The sequence below is a fragment of the Centroberyx gerrardi genome, chromosome 12, assembly GCF_048128805.1.
Source record: "Centroberyx gerrardi isolate f3 chromosome 12, fCenGer3.hap1.cur.20231027, whole genome shotgun sequence".
NCBI classification, from domain to species: domain Eukaryota; kingdom Metazoa; phylum Chordata; class Actinopteri; order Beryciformes; family Berycidae; genus Centroberyx; species Centroberyx gerrardi.
Genome location: NC_136008.1, coordinates 5,404,045 through 5,421,563, shown reverse-complemented (window position 1 = coordinate 5,421,563; position 17,519 = coordinate 5,404,045). Strand labels below are relative to the sequence as shown.

General features: G+C 42.5%; 1 protein-coding gene across 1 annotated transcript in view; it reads right to left on the bottom strand.

The window, feature by feature from the left end:
- Positions 1–1,494: 1,494 nt before the first annotated feature.
- Positions 1,495–17,519, bottom strand: part of agmo (alkylglycerol monooxygenase) — a 45,807-nt gene continuing 29,782 nt past the window's right edge. The window contains exons 11-13 of the mRNA XM_071915174.2: positions 17,008–17,090; positions 16,088–16,193; positions 1,495–1,575 (exon numbers count right to left, since the gene is read on the bottom strand). Of these exons, the coding sequence (XP_071771275.2) occupies positions 1,495–1,575; positions 16,088–16,193; positions 17,008–17,090 (270 nt within the window). The remainder of the gene's footprint in view (positions 1,576–16,087; positions 16,194–17,007; positions 17,091–17,519) is intronic.

Genomic DNA, 17,519 nt, shown 5'->3' with positions numbered 1-17,519 from the left:
ATTCTGTTCTATTACTTTTTGCTTTTAGTATTTTTACTGTCCCTTGTGCTGTTTAAGGTGAAGGCTGATATGGAAATCTGGCTCGGATGTCAGAGGAAAAGGTTTATCAAGTGTGCCCATAAACCTTTTTTGGCCCGTGACACCTCCAGGCTCAGCAGGGAGTTCTGGATCATGGATTCACTATAAAGAGTTGTTAATATGAAGTTAATTCGTCTCGTCTCCTGCGGTGGGGAGGTAACAGCACCATCTGCTGTGGGCTGCTTTTCACTCCCACTCAAGATCTGTAGGTTGGAGGATGAATTCATATGAACAATGTTCTGTTTCAAAACCGACGCACAACCGACACACTGAGCTACCAGGAGGGATCGATTTTGTTTTGGGCTTTTCATATTTTTACTGAGCCACATACATTTTTAGAAAATGACAATGGAGTCTGGTAAAGTAAAATTTGAAAATGTTTTATTGCAAAGAGAAATGGAAAAAATATATTTGTGCAATATTACAAAATAAATTGTAATCATTACAGATGACAATCTTGGTAGTATGAAATTGACAAGTCTCAGAGGTATATGTTGCATATTAAACATAAAAAGTAATCTATTACATATTCAGTGGCTCCACTGGAATGTGCAAAACGCTGATTCACTATTAGCTCATATAAATCAGTAGCACCCCTGTTATTACAGTACAATTTGAACCAAAAGCACAGAAGAAGTCACATTTTTCATTTGAAAAAAGGTAATGGGCATATTGCCTTGTCTTATGGCCTTATTGACAGGATATTGCTATATTACTATACACAGGATATCATCATGTAGTCACACACTGTAGCTTTGACCAGTTATTCCATTAAGTGCCTATAGTAAAAAAGTGCTTCTTACAGAAATTGATGGGTACCATATAGGGCTGGGTATCGTTTAAAAAATGATGATACCAGTACCAATACCAGTACCCTTAAAGTGATACCGATACCAATAGAGTACTTCATTCGATACCTTTTTTTTTACGTTTTGGTGGCATCTCGGCACGCTGACCTGAGCTCAACTCCGTCACATACACCGCACTCGACTTCACCACCACAGACTGTATGGGTTGTAGCTGCTGCGGTAGTGGGCCAATCATACGTCGCATTAAATCGAAGAACGCGTGCGGTGATTGGCTGCGAGCAAAACCATACAAAGTCTTTTTTTTTTTATATCTGTGTACAAAAAGTATCGAATGCAGGTATCGTTTGACTGGAGAAGTTTCAATACTACTTGGTACTGGGTTATTTCGGTCGATACCTTAAAGGTATCGAGTACCGACACCCAGCCCTAGTACCATAACACAGACATAGAATATATCAGGCAAAAGTTTGGACACGCAGTTGATTCAAAGATGCTGTAATGAAATTACGTTTAAAATTATGTCGACATTTTTACCAGCTGAAGCTAAACCGTCCCGACCATCAGGCTGTCAGGAGCGTGTGAAGCCGCTGGGACGTCCTGTGTGGACTCAGTCGGACTTTCTCTTGATGCTGAGCAGCTGGGAGAAGCTCTGCAGAGCCCAGTACAGCAGAGAGAGGGAGACAAAGGCCTGCACAAGACCGACAGCACAGGGTTAGGATCAAGCACTGGTGTGTGTTTTTTATTTTCTTTTAAACTGTTGCTGTGCCACCTTGTTGTGACTCAGATATTGGAGAGATTACTTATCATACTTTACTGCTACGTTGATGATGAACTAGGTGGTTTTATTTGAGCCGTGTAGACAGACAGCAGCAACACTGTTCTTTCAGCAACAGGCAACAAGGGTGAAGAGCCACAGAGTTAAACATCTATTCAAACTTCTACTGGCAACAACATATTCCTCTATGATTAAACAACTCCTTACTGTTAGCTATCAAAGATGCCAAAGAAGTTCTCCTGTGTATCACTGCCTTCTCTAAATAGAGTTTGGAGGTACAATAAACCAGGGTTAGATCAATTTTAGATCAGTTTACTGACATACTGGGCCGATATTGGCCTTTTATAATATATCCAATATGAGCCAGTCATTGTCATCCAGCTACGATGTGAGGGATGTTCCTCCCTGACCACAGCTACAGAAAAACAGTCTGTAAATTGAAATTTTTGATTGCACATTTTATTTCGTCATTTAATCATTCAATTATGCTTTTTGTAAATTCATTCTTCATTTAAAAGACCTAATGTATCCCAGAGTTTCCCCTTTGAGTGTGGGTCACCCTGCCTTAATGAGCTGCTAACCCACCATACTTTCTTTAGTTAGTTTCACTAGCAGTTCAGTGGAGAGTTTTAGTGTCCCATGATGATCTACATTCTTCGTTTCAGAGGCTTTTCCACTTTGACAAGATTAAAATTCTGGGGAAACACCAAATACTTGGATTTGGAAATGGTCAAATTTAAAGATACTGAATATTGGCACAAAATACAAACTATCAGTGACTTAGGTCTAAAAATATCGGTATCCTTATCAGTCTTCAAAAACTATTATCAGTTGAACCCTACAGTAAACACACACAAGATAAAACGTTGAGTTGTTAAATACTAGAAAGGCCAATCGATTGTGGGTCTAAGAGACCCCAAACAAGCTCTCAACTGAAAGGGGTCATTTAAATTATAAGTACTATTTCCTTGCATTATTCTGAAAATTAAATTAGTTTAAAAATCCTTTCAACCTCTCTCCTTAGCTCTGACTTCCCCTGTTATTCTTTTTATGAATATTTTGGTGCATCTCTTGTACACTATGGACAGGAAACTATTATTCTGATCCTAGCACTCCCTGCTATTGGCTGTATGTAATGCTGGTGGTCTAGGAATTAAAGCTTATTTTATGATTGCACTTATTGGAAGTTCCTCTGGATAAGAGCTAAATTGTAAAATGTTAAAAATGGTTTAAACTGTGCAGGAGCGAGCCGGCTTGTACGACACAGAAAGTGAGACAGGTATCATTTACGACCAGTGAACACAAAGGAAAACAGTGAAAGTGAATCCCTAATTGAAAGAAAACACTGGGACGGCCCGGCTCAGGATGATATAGAAAGTGGGTTCCAAAAGGTTAAGGAGCGGGTCGTCTCCCCCGGCGCTCTCACGTCGGGGTCAAGAGGTCGCCGCCATAGGGGACGAGGCTATTCGTCGAGGGGGTTCTGCCAGAAAACGGCCCTACCCTCCCTCCGCCCCTCGCTGCGTTCTGGGCCATAAACTGCATCCTACCTCGCAACGCAAGCCAAGACCAGACCGCTGTCCATCACAGGCAAAAAAGCCTGATGGGAAAAAAAGCAACGTTTCCTCCTGGACACCGCAGCTGTTTTCCTCAGAGAGAGGAGAAAAAAAAAAAGAAGAGGGGGAGGAGAAGGGAAGGAGTGGAGAGAGAGAGAGAGAGAGAGAGCACAACACAGACTGGAATGTGCCTCCTCCTCTCTCTGCTTTTCCACCTCTCTCTACCTGCTCTGACAACAGGTTCCTCACAGAGAGAGAGAGAACAACAGAGGATGGAGAGAGGGAAGAAACAAGAGATAGAAAGAAGAGAGGGAACTGATCGAGGATGTAAATAGAGTTGAAACAGCGGCCGTGGTTCTGGAAGTAAAGTTCCCGTTCATTTTCTCCACAGACATTTCAGAAAATCTAAAAAAAGAAAAAGAAAATCTCGAAATTTAATGCACCACTGATTCCATACAGCGTTGCAAGTGATGTCACTGATTCCCTTTCCCTCATTTCCAACAGTGATACTAGATAATATAATAATATAAAGTAATCGTTTTTGTTATTTGTTATGGTTTTCACTCCTGCGCACTTTCATCTCTTAATCCCTTTAAAAGAGACATCATGTCTGACAGTAAAACCACAGTGGAGCGGCTCCAATCTGATGCAGGTTGCTAAGTCGACTGACATTTCAGGTAATGTTTCTATGGCAACAGTGACCTTTCAAATTGGTAGGAACTCGCTAAAGCTTGTGAGCAGTCTAGTATTTCACAAGGAACTCAGGAATAAAACCCAATTTCAACATCAAACTTGAAACATTACGGCTAAAAATCAAACTCCCTATGGGAAAAACGGATGGGAAATTTACTTCTGGAAGGTTTCAGCTCTATAGGGGTCAAAGTCTCAAAGGAAGTCGGGGGTTCAACATTTTTTGATGCTGCCATTGAAAGATTACAAACACACAAAGCTGCAGTGTGTCCATCTTGGAGACGGATTGGGATCGAGAGCGAAGCGCAGACTCGGCAGAACCTCGCAAATCACATTACGCTCAAACGGACCGAACCCTGACAGACGTCTCTATCAAAGCCGCATGTGAAGGGAAGGGAAGGGAAGGGCACCCATTTCTCTCTGTTCCCATCCCTCCCCATCGGCCCCACTGCGCTACATTTTAATGGACTATGTAGGAAATCCATGTGGGACAGATTACATAGTGGAAGGAAGCGGGTTTGATCGTCTACAAATAAGCACTACGGCCAGAGAGCACCAGCTCCCAAAGTAGAGATCTCAACAAATCGCCTCACACTCACTTTGTTTTGGGGAGAAGGTACTTTGTTAAGGGGACTAATAGCAAAAGCCAAGAACATGTGGTTTCTTTACTGAGCTTTATTTACCCAGGGAAGACTGGCTGAGCATGTAGGCTCTTTTTCAGTAACGCCAGGCTTCAGGTAAAAACATTCATACTGGGAGCTCCACTGGAGCAGTTGAGGGTTAAGTGCCTTGCTCAGAGGCAGCTCAGTGGTAGTTAAAGATGCTTTGGGGCCCGATTCAGTCCGATGAAGACCGGTAGAGAGGAAGCATCCACACGGTAAAAGCTTTTTGATAACACTGGGATATTCAGATGTCCCAAACTGCCTGTACTGAAAAGCTTGAAAAGTTTAGATGTCTATGATATAGTCTAAATTCACCGTACAAAATGTTTGGACCACCCGCTCTTTGCATGAAGTAGACTGACCAGGTGAATCCAGGTGGAAGCTACAATCCATTTCTGATTTCACCTTTTGTATCCACTTCAATCATCAAGGGAAGATGTAGATGGATTTTGTCCACACATGTATTTCCATTATGTTTTAGATATAGTCAGTAAGGTTAAAATTAACACCAATATGGCAGCCTTTTGATTAATCCCTAATTTAGACCAGCAGAGGTTCGGCTGGTACTTATCTCTGCCCAAAATGAGTCGCAGCAGGGCATTTCAAACACAGATGGGCAAGCAGACATTTCTGCATCAACTATGTATGATCACTAGTGTGAAAAAATACACTCATTTATCAATTCACTTATAAACAAATGCATTGATTTTGTACTAGTTCTAGAGTGAAAAGGGGAATTCTGTTAAAAGCGTTTAATCTCCTGGTCCTGGTTAGTGGAGCCTGTGTCCCCAACATTTTGCCAATAGTATTGCCAGACAATAGTGTTACAAATTGATAACAAATCGATTTTACTTCTCTCATGATCTTCTCCCCACACCTCTTCATAGACAATGAAGTCAGCGTGGTTCCTTCTTGATCACAGCTACAATACATAAAAAAGTCTGAAAAACCTGCAATAAAATTTGATTTTCTTTCCACATTTTTTTTTTTTTTTATCAAAAATTAATTCTTAATTTAAAGGCAGTCAGGTTCCCCTGCCATTGAATAGGTGAGGTGGGTCACCCTGCATTAAGGAGCTGCTAACCTTAAAAAAAAAAATTAGTTTGGGTTTCAATGGAGAGTTTTATGTGTCATGATGGTCTAAATGCTGTTTCAGAGGCTTTACAACACTGACAAGAATAAAAATCTGGGGAAAACGATCAATACTTAAAAATTGGTCAAATCCAGCTATCAGCTATCCAACCGGCTATCAGCAGCTCCAATACAAAAATATTGGTATTGGCCTTCAAAAACCCATATCGGTCGAACCGTACATTGAAGAGAGTTGTTATGGTTGGGTGCTGTTGATGGACATAAAGCATCAAGAAGATGCGTAACACCCCAGGGTGCATTTCTTCCGGGCTGCAGCGGGTTAACATGGCAGCGCTCTCCAATGCAGCTGCACTCGTGATTGAAATGAAAACAAGGCAGAATGGCTGCTGTCAGACGTGTGATGTATGACCTGTAATGGGATGTTTCCAGAGCTGCCTCTCCATATGGCTGCCTACAGCGCACCAGACCCGGCTCCAACGGCATCGGAAAATCATTCTTAGCGTTTGTTTTAACCTGCCTGCAGTACCAGATGGGCGGGGTTTACTGCATCGGGACGATTCGGATAGTCTGAATCACAGAAAACCACATTGAATTGACTTTTCAACAGCTACAGTATCATAACTCTATTATATTACCATTCGTCTGTCAGCTAAGTTGGCTAAAACAAACCATGAAAACTATTTGTGAATGCGGTTTGATCTACAATACACATGGGGCAACTGAGAGAGAGAGGGAGAGAGAGAGAGAGAGAGAGAGAGAGAGAGAGAGAGAGAGAGAGAGAGAGAGAGAGATGTAATGCTCACACATCTGTATACCAGCATTGTGAGGCTTGACACACACAAGCACACAAACACTCAAATACTGTATAAGAATGGATATCTAAACATTGCTCAAGTGTGAGAATAGATGACACACACATGCACACACACACACACACACATGCACATACACACACACACTAATACACACCAGCACAGTACACATACTGGAGACAGACATGACAAATACACACACACACACACTAATACACACCTACAGTGCACATACTGTATGCACATGTACACATACAGAGACAGAAATGACACATACACACACACACACACACACACACACACACATACACACACTGCACACATGCAGAGACAAACACGACATACACACACATACACACATACTCACAGAGTCATAGAAAGAAACACACACACACACACACACACACATCTGCCCCTGCCGGCTGCACTTCCCGTCTGTTCATTATGAGCAGATCTACAGTTGTTTCTCAGGTTGTTTGAGCAGCAGACTCAGGAAGGATACGCTGAGCAGGTTAATGTCCCACCAGAGAGCCGGTCCACAGCCATGAGAAATATCGCCGTCACACTCCCACGCATACACACACACACTGCGGCCAGACATAACATGTGTGCGGTGGTAGTCGCTGTACGGTACAAGTGTAGCAAAACATAAGGGGGGTCTAATGATATGCTGATTTTGAATGATACAGTTGTCCAGAGGCTTGTCTTTTCACATCTGGTGTTTGTACTCATTTACTGTATCTGCTAGAAGGTCAAAGGTCGTATACTCAGGTCTGATGTGAGCTCAAAACCGACTTCCAGACCGTTACGCCTCTTCCTTACAGCGCTCATGTTTTGGAGTCAGTGAAAACAGGTTAAGTCCCAGAGAGCATCCCCATTTTCATATCTCTTCGTGCAATTTCGCTTTAGACCCCATGAGCTTGGCACGGCTTCAGCCTCAATAAGAGAGGTCTACACCTCGCTAATAACCACAATTCCCCGGGGCGGCCCCACTGGCCGACCGGTTCGCGGAGAGCGCTCTAGCCGGCGGAAAGTTGGAAGGCAGGAGGAGAGCGGGCACGAGTCCAGAAACAGGGGATGAAAGAAAAAAAACAAGAGAGGGTGGAGAAGAGAAGGCGGGGGCGAAATCAAGCCCCTGTTGTACTTTGATGGCGCAGAGAGAAGAGAGGCCGAGCGGTGGATGTGTGGGTCTTCTGCGAATTAGTTCAGTGGGATTCCTCAGAGAAGAGGCATAGATGAATGAGTCCCTAAGGACCTGCAGGAGGAGTATCTCTCTCCTGCCTCCTCCGCTCCACCCACTGACATGTAGAAAAAACATAGAGGCAGCTTCTTGTTCGTGCCTACAGCGCAGTCTGAAGCCAAGTGTTGCTGCAGCCATTCTGCTGTGTTCCTGCCACCTGGGTGGCATTCTGGGTATGCAAGTCCGAAGAGGCAGTAATCAACACCGCCAATTAGAAGTAATGTAACACAAGTGTAATCAGCTCACCAATCAGAAATAATGTCCAGCTTGGTCCAAGATGGTGGCACACCAAGAGATTTTTGCATGGGCTTTTCGCTCCTGCTACCATCTGCCATTGCAAGAAACTCTGAAAGCTTTAGCTCCATTTTTGCTGGAAGAACAGCGGCGTCTTCCTGTTTTTACCGTAAAGCAATCTCCCTTTGTGCCGTAAAGCAATCCAGCAGATTTCTTGCCAAATCCGACCCGGTAGAACGAAATGTAAAAAGGCTGTTGATCTTCTCCAGTAATTATACTAACGTCTCAAAATTAATGGGTATACTTTATTTGGATAGTGTTGATTCTATCCGGTGACAAAAAGTAAATGTTCAACAAAGTGTCATTTGCCTATTTGGTGCATCTCTACAGACTATGTAACCCTAATCCTAACTTTAGCCTAACCCTAACCTTAAAATTAACCCTAGCCCAGACACTGAATATCTATAGATTACTTTTCGCACAATTATATATCGCTTGAAACTTAGACGTTTTAGTGACTTCCTATCACGTGACTTTTTAGTCACTTGAAGTTGAGTATCAACAATGGACTATCCAAATAAAGTGTGACTAATTAATGTGATAATGCTTTATTGATGCAACACGTAGTGCAGGATAGCAGAGAATGAGTTTATTATGGATCAGTCTGTGTGACAGTGAATATTCCCAATTTTGCAACCTCAGTCCTGATGTCCAAACCTCACTGCTCACAAATCCTGGCGGCACAAGACATTTTCCATCTCACTCCACACAAGATAGCTTGGACTATTGTGAAAAGGAGAAGCAACTTTACTACAGTATCAGACAAAGGAACGTGTGATTGTTTGCCAGTAAGCCAAAGAGTGTGAGAGACAGAGGGAGACCAAGAGAGAAACTGAAAGAGAGAGTGATGAGAGCTTGCACTGCAATAAAGCTCGCTAAATTCATACACTAAGCTTTTATTCAGTTCGACACTGACACATTTTACAGTGAAACTTTTTGACTTATGCACAGTTAAACATTATGACAGACTGATCTTTTGTAATGTTTTGAATTTGTGAGCAGCCTGCTTTGGAAAGTGTTATTACAGTTGTGTGAAATCTGATTTATGTGCATTTTAGAAAAGGGAGAAATAAGTTTGTCAGAACAAATACCAGAACAGCCATCATCAAGTTCAGTCAGGTTCCCATGCTGGCCCTGAAGCCATATCGTACACCGGGTGACTATGTTGTTTTTCACTCATGAATTAAAGCACAAATAGGAAGACAAATTCAAAAGAAAGTCAACGCTGGCCGAAGAAGTAAACTACGCAAAAGCCAAACCAAATGCTGCCAGAAAATTCCCCAAACACCAATTGCCGTTAGATTTCCATAGCTTTACCTGGCAAGTGGTTTGACAACATAAACCAAGTGGTTACTCTTTGACGGGCATGATCCCCTGCACATTGAGTGATAATATTTCACACTGTGTACGGTCGACCACCCCGCTGTTTACTCCAACGGAACAGTCCTATCCAGCACTTCTCTTTCAAATCTCTCCATTTTCTCCCTGGGAGGAGATTTCCTTTCCTTTCCATTCCTGTGAGCTTTCAGATGATGTCACCCTCACCGAGTTTCCATGGCTCCAAACAATCCCGTTAACCTCGACGCTGCTTCTCGCTACCACACATCCCCGGGCCGGTAACCTTTCGCACCTGAGACCTGGCGGGTGGAAACGACGCTCTCGGATAACGGCGACCTCTCACCGACAGCGGTCTTATCTGTCCGCTCATGGTCGGGACTCTGACAATGGCTGGAACAGTGGGAACGCGGTTTTTGCAGACAAGTCAGGTGCTGCGTTGGAGATAAAGCCGCTAAGTACCGAGGTCGGGCTTTTGTGTTTGCCGTGAACTTCATAATATTGTTCTGACCTCTTTTGGGCCACGGGGTATTTATCTTTCCCTTGAAAGTTGGACATGAAGTAAGAGAGTACTTTGAGACTGTAAAACAATATCAGGGGAAAGATGAAAGCTGGAAAATTCAATGGGGATTTAAAACAAAACCTACATGATGATTTGTTTTGAAAAATTCTGGGATTGGATGGGCTACATGTGGATTAAGATTTGCTTCTCAAGTGTCACACACGAGCTAATATACTCATACTTCTTGAGCTCATTTACTACAAGCAAACATCTGTAATTCAATCTCAAAAGCAAAGCGAACAATGTGAAAAGTTGTCTCGTTCTCATATTTTTTTTGGCAGTTTTGCTTGATTTGATAATTCACTATAAAAACTGACAGGGAAGATGGGAGCAAGAGAGAAAGAGAGAGAGAGAGAGAGAGAGAGAAAGAGAGATGACACGCCACAAAGATCTTGGGCTGGACTCAAACCCAGAACGTTGTGATTACATGCTAAACTTCTTAGCCGAGCGAGCCAACAGGACGTCCCGAGAAGCTCTCTCTCTCTCACTGAACCAGAGACAGGTGTATTTTTATGAGCTCTCCTCTTAAATTACTGTGACTTCACCAGTAGTTAGGGGGGAGCCTATTGAGAGAGTAGCTCCTTAATTACTGTGTGGGACGCACGGAGTCCAAGTTGTGCTCCGCAGCACGTTTCCCTTCGCCCTCGGGCAAACCAGGGGCCCACACAGCAACACGACCACGTGTTGCATCATTACAGCCCAAACTCAACGAGCCGCCCCCCCCCCCGGTGCTCCCTACACACACAATACATCTGCATGTGGACACACACACACACAGGCTATACACAGAGGTACAAAACACATAAACAACCCTTAAAGAGTCACACTGAACAACACTGACATTTTTTAGCTCATTCTAACATACCATATACCTATTTGACAATTTATGCCCAAAAAAAAAGGACAAAAAATTATTTTATTTTATGTTTATGTCAAACTCTCATTACTTTTACTTCTTGGAAAACAGAACATTTTTAGTGGTGACTTGAGTTACCACTAGGCGTAAATAAAAATTCCAACCAATAAAACCATCACATCACTTGCTTTGCTAAATTAGACTGCTGGGTCGTAAAAAGTCAAAACCAGGCTGTTTGTTCAGATTAACTGAGCTGACTCTCAAGCTACAACTCATAGATAAGAATGGCGTGACGTTTCAAATAGGCCACGCCCACAAAGTGCGGCACAAGAGACGTGCCCCGCTCAAAATCTGACATTATCCAACTGAAATCATTAAATCGAATTGCGATTTCATTTCCCATATATGCGTGCATAATGTATCACAAAATTAAAATCAGCCTTAAATTTTAATTTCCATGGAAAATGCATTAATGTTGCCAAAATGAAAATGAAAACTCCATTGGCATGTAGTTGTCTATGCACTCCAAAGCATAACCCTGCCATATTTAAAATGAAATTGAATGTTCACATTTGCACTTTCATTTCCTTATTGTGGTCGCATAATTTAAAGACAAAAATAAAATGAAATCTCATTCAGAGCTGATCAGTCCGTGTGTGTGCAAAGATGTCAAAAAGCTGCCTTGAGGTACTGCAGGGGGAAGCTTGTTTAATACAGCTTTCTTCTTCTGCACCAGCCACACCAAACCACAACACCAATGTGTCCACTCAGGTTAGTGGGCAAAGAGATCCTGCTGAGAGGCTGAGAGCTGACATAAGATAACATGACCTACAAAGTCACTAGACTTATCATTAGTCGCTTCTGACAAATAAAGTTGCCAGGAGCGTCTGAAAAGTCACTTAATCTAAAGTTGCCAAGTTTGCGACAATCTCTGTCAGTGTCACAGTAACCTAAATTTAGAAACAAATCTAACTTATCAGATGATTCACTTTTACTTATCATGTTGCTGAATGGATCTGCAGCCGCACCACAACAACCTTTTACAGATATCTCTTGTTTTTCTGCCCAGTTGCTATATATTTAGCTGTTATTTACATACAGCCAATTCTTCAATGGACTGGCATGATGGTGCCAGCTATGTTTGCTAGGAGACTTATGATGCAACTGCAAAGCCTCTATACACACACAAACTAACACACACACAAACATTACTATCCCCGCACACACACATACACAAACACATAACCTGCACATACACATAACCTCATGCAACCCAGCCCGTCCTCCACCCGCCCTTCATATTCACACACGCTGTTCCCAGCCTGGTCTGGTCTGAAGCAGCAGGGCCTCCAGTGAGCCACACAGACGAGTCTGGGTGGGTGAGTGGGCGGCTGGGAGCGAGAGGCGGCCCTGGTTTGCAGGTCAAGCCTGCAGCTTTACAAGGGAAATCTCCAGAGCCACTATAAATACCGCTGTGAGCTTTAAGGGTGCAGTATATCACACCACTGGGTTTGAAGGACCACAAACCGACCTACTTTTTTTGTAGTCCTTTTTTGTAGTCTTTTTTTTTCCCCCCATTGTACAAACGCATGAGCCTGAATACAATTAAATGTGAATTTCCCCTCCTCCATTTCGAGTGACTGTTAATTGATTGGCGCAACTTCAAAACACGCCCCCCCCCCCCCCCCCCCGCAACAAAGGCTTGGCCGTTCACCTCACGCGTCAGAGCCATATATCATTAAAGTACCTTAAAGTTTGGGTATTTTTTCCCCCCCTTTTTCTTCTCTCTGCCACAGTACTGAGCAAAAGGCACAAATACGTCAGGAACCATTTCATGAAAATCGTTAGGATTTTCAATGAGCCCCACCTGCAAGTAAGACATTTATTCAGCTCAAACTGATGCACTGCGACTTGAAATGGGGCCTAATGATTCACTCAAGGAAAACGGGTGCATAAAACTACAGTGCTGTCAATGTGACACAGCCATGTAGCATGTGCTGCATAAATCAAGACTTTTCGCTCCGAAGCTGATTGGATATGCACTTCATTTTAGGCATGACGTTCAAAAATTAGAATTCATTCAGTTTCATTTCATGGTGAAAAAAAAAAAGAGAGAAGAAAACGATGGGAAAAAGGAGAAAATGGTAGGAAAACCTTGAGTCGTCCTTTGAACACCTGAGCAGCGCAGATGTGGTGTCGGGACAATAAAAGCAGCGATTCAGCGCTCACGTGCGAATCTCATCAGCCGGCGCTAGTTAGTGGCAGACGGCACTAATTGGTTCCAGAAGTGTTGCTCTCATTTACACCGGCTGGGATGGCAAGCAGCGAGGGCGGGTGGGGAGGAGGAAAAAGAGGGAGGGAGGGAGGAGGAGGGCACATAATGAGAGGTCAGTCGCGATCTACAGCCGGCTGCCAGCGCCAGAAAAGCACGCCAATTTTATGGTCAATTGGGCCACGCATCTGGACTCATAGATCACACTGCTGTGGGGCTGGACTTAGCACCCGGCTCACACACACACACACACACACACACACAGCCACACAGACTACAGTACACACACACGTAAACACACAAGCAAACGGGCTACACACTCATGCAAGCCTGCACACACACACCAAGGCTGCACGATGTGGTCAAAGAAACACAGAATGATTATTTTGATATACAGGGTTCCTACAGTTTCAATGTCAAAATTCCATTGTTTTTCCAGACCTTAATTTCTTGATTTGTTTTGAAGAATTTGTTGTTCAGTATGATTTATGCAGATGGCCATCTTGATCCTACTAACTATACCATATCATTCCATAGATGAAGATTATTCTTCACAGCAACAAATATCAGGATATGAGCGATGACAGGGGTCTAAAACCACAGAGAATGTGTAGTTGTATGGATATCGGAAATGTACAACAATATATTTCCATAAAACTTTTACTGCAATTTCCAAAGTAAACCAAGATCTGAAATTTTCCAAATTCTTTTTCCATACATTCCCAGACTTTCCAGACCGGTGTAGGAACCCTGGATATATATCGCACTGATGATTTGATTTGCAATATAATTATCTGAAGTCAAAACCTCATACTGTATATCCTCTGACAAGGCTAAAAGCATACATTTAACAAAGGCATGCGATAAATCCATACCACCAACATTAAGCTCTAAAAATGAGGAAGATTTCCCAGCATAATGAATGAGCCCAACACCCACAAATGCACACATTAACACATGCACACACACACACACACACACACACACGCATTGATTTCCTATAGGCCAACTCATCACTGCAGCCTCCTGGGATACTTGCAGGACAATTACGTCTTTTTATGGCTGGACAGGCCTTCCTTGTTTATGTTTGGACTCTATCATAAAATAGAAAGCCAATTTCTATGCTGCATTCCATTCGGACACCGAGTGTGTTCTCAATACGGTTCTCTGGCTCAAACCCAGCTTTGACAGACAGTAACGTGCAGGAAGATTTTCACAACATGGTATTATGGCATTGTAAAAATTCATATTAAAACAGCTTTGGACAACTTTCAAAATGATACCAGAAAGAACCTGATTTCACAAAACGATGCAGGTAGCAGCTATGGACGACTATGGACATCGTCTTATTTTGGCACTGTATTTACGCAAGTTTTCAGCGTCGGTGCAAGCTGTCATATCACCATCTAATCAATGTCAAAATGTTTGCTGGGTAGTTTATAATACAGTTTGAATCTTTAAATGAATAGACAGATAAAATAATCAGAAACGCACATGGAGAGCAAAGTGAAATAGAGCATTGTATCATTTTCAGGCAATCTGCTACCTCAATACATTTAAAAGGCAACAGGAGAATATCAGGAGAAATGAGAACAAGGCAGAATAGTGAGAAAATGGATCAAATATGGAAGAAACAGCAGTGTTGGCAAATATGATAATCATAAGGACAAACGTAGACCAGTATTAAAATAACTGGAACCATTTATAGTCCATTCTCAAAACTTTATTCATGTAACTGGTTGCAGCATTCAGTAAACTCCACTGTTGTCTCCAGTTGTCATTTTTTACAGCTGATGTTTCCTACTCTTGCTATCCAGACCAAACCAGCCACACACTGCCTCTGATGATTGGCTTCTGATTGGTCAACAACTAGTCATGGTGGAGGCTTCTGATTGGCAGGCTTACCATTTGCCTTCTGCGGTTTAAATATCGCATACGTTCAAATTACCATTTCAATTTTAATTTGATGAATCATGCAGCCCACACACTCTGAGGATACACATTACCCAGGACACACACTCAGACACACACTCAGACACACACACACACACACACACACACACAGCTTCAACTAAAAAGACTTGGCTCTACAGTAACTAAACCTAATGGCCCCTAAACCCTGGCTGTCAACTCCACTCACTCACTCACTCTCTCTCTCTCTCATACACACACACACACACACACACACACACACACACACACGCGCGCGCACACACACACACACATACACACACCAGGCACATCAATCCAGTGACCGGAGGTGACTCTGCTAGGTGTGTTATTTTTGGAGAGTTTATGCTGAGAGCCTTTCACTCACATCGACAAACTGAGTCCTAACTGATTGGCTAATCATGGACAATTAGACAAATCGTAACTGTTGGCCTACTTTTTAATCAAAGACATGGAGACAGGACGATAAGGTAACAGCTGATACACCGGTATGCTTTAGCCTTTTCTAATGACACTTGGGAACCATGGTGAGACACCCTGCTAAGTTTACTTTCTCTTGTTTTCTTACTGGATTGATAATTGTTGATTTCTGTATGTTGGCAAAAAAATTGCGGCTTTTCACTTGTTCCGCTATCTGCCATTGCTTTGAAAGCTTTAACTCCTTTTGTGCTGCAACAGCAGCTGCCCTCTTCCTGCTTTGTGCCATAAATTAATCTCTGTTTGTGCTGTAAAGCAATGCAGCAGATTTCCTGCTAAATCTGAGCCGGTGGCACACAATGTAAGATGCAGTGTAGAGGCCGGTAGAGGCTGACGATCTTCTGTGTTGTTTGTTTACAGTAATTATAGAAATGTCTCACAATGAATGTGCTAATGATTTATTGATGTTAAAATGCTGCACATAGCACCTTTAAATAAATGACTGAGGATACTAAACTTGCAATAACATTATAACCTAAAAATATTGTCACTCATGGTTCTGTAAGACAAACTATATCCACCTAATGGTATATGTTATGTTATATGCAAAACAAATTTCCCTGTTGGGACAATAAAGGAACTGAACTGAACTGAACTGAACTGATGTTACTGTGAACTGTGCCGTCTTACCTCTATGGGAACAGCCAGCGAGGGCAGGAGGGGCTTCATGTAGCCGTACCGCTGCATCATCACCATGACGACGCAGCGCAGCATCTCAAAGACAGCTGCTTTCGGCCTGAAACATAAAGGCACATCAACCATCCAGCACTCAATGGGCTCAATGACACATTTCAGCTCAGCTCAGTAACCTAATTCATCCTTTGACAATTTCCCAGTTTTTAATGGGAGCGCCTTCAATTTCCAGAGCTGATTGAGTTCAAATAGATCTGACCCGACTTTTCATGAAGAGACATGTGAGAGTCTTAGTCTATTAGCAGGTCAGGTGCAGTGCTACATGACAGATATATGACAAGACAGCAGCGATTAAGACTCCTGACTCTGGACTACGGCTGAAAGATATTGACAAAAAATCTAATTGCGATTATTTGATAGAATATTGCAATTGCAATTTAAACTGCAATTCATATCATCACAAGTTTTTCTTGTCATAAATTGTTTAGAACTTTAAAATTGTTTAAAGAAAAGTGAATTTGTTAAAAAACAAAGTAGATGTCAGTGTGCAGGATTTACTGAGTTTGAGTATGATGAAATGTTTTCACCAATATTGTACCAAAGATTACGTGCAGCTCTAAAACACCTTGTTCAGAAATCCATTTTGGACGCTCCTCTCTCTTAATCAATTAATTGCAGCCTCTGTGATTTGGGAATTGCAGAAGTTCATATTGTGATTTCAATTTATTTCTGATTAATTGCTCGGCTCTATTCTGGACTGGCTACTGCTGGCACAGGAGCAAAGCTAACCAGAACCTTGTCTCTTGTCTCTCCTCTATTCTGTGTGGCTCGCTGCTTTGCTACTGTGTAAAAATACTGCTAATGGAAAAACACAAATGCTTCTGTTAAAATAAATAAAACGGATGACAGTACTGTACCTCTGGTCAATAATAAACCCCAGGGTGGTGAGAGTGAGCAGAATGTAGCCAATCATCGCCAGGATGGTTAGCTGGGACAGCATCTATAGGACAGAGATACGTTTGCATGCCATGAGAAATGGGGTTGGGGAAAAAATACATTAGAATCTAAACCCTAAATCAATATCATGGGTGGTTGAGTTACGATCGCAGGAGAACTTACTGGGAGAGCAGTCATAAACCGCAGGTCTGTTCGACTGTTTACCCAACAGTGCCAACCAAAACATGTCTGACCTTCAGCATAAGTGTACTGGCACATACAGTATCCTGCAGCAATGCTCTCCTGCTCTTACTTTGCACTGACATGCCTAGTTTACATAGAAGCTCTAATCATCTCAGATGGGTCTTGACAGGGACTCGACCACAGTGGAAGAGCCCGCAGTTTGAATCCTGATAGCCGCTGAACGGAGCCAAAACAACCAACGTGAGAACGCCAATCCCATGAAGATTCTTACTGACCTTTTGTGAGCTAT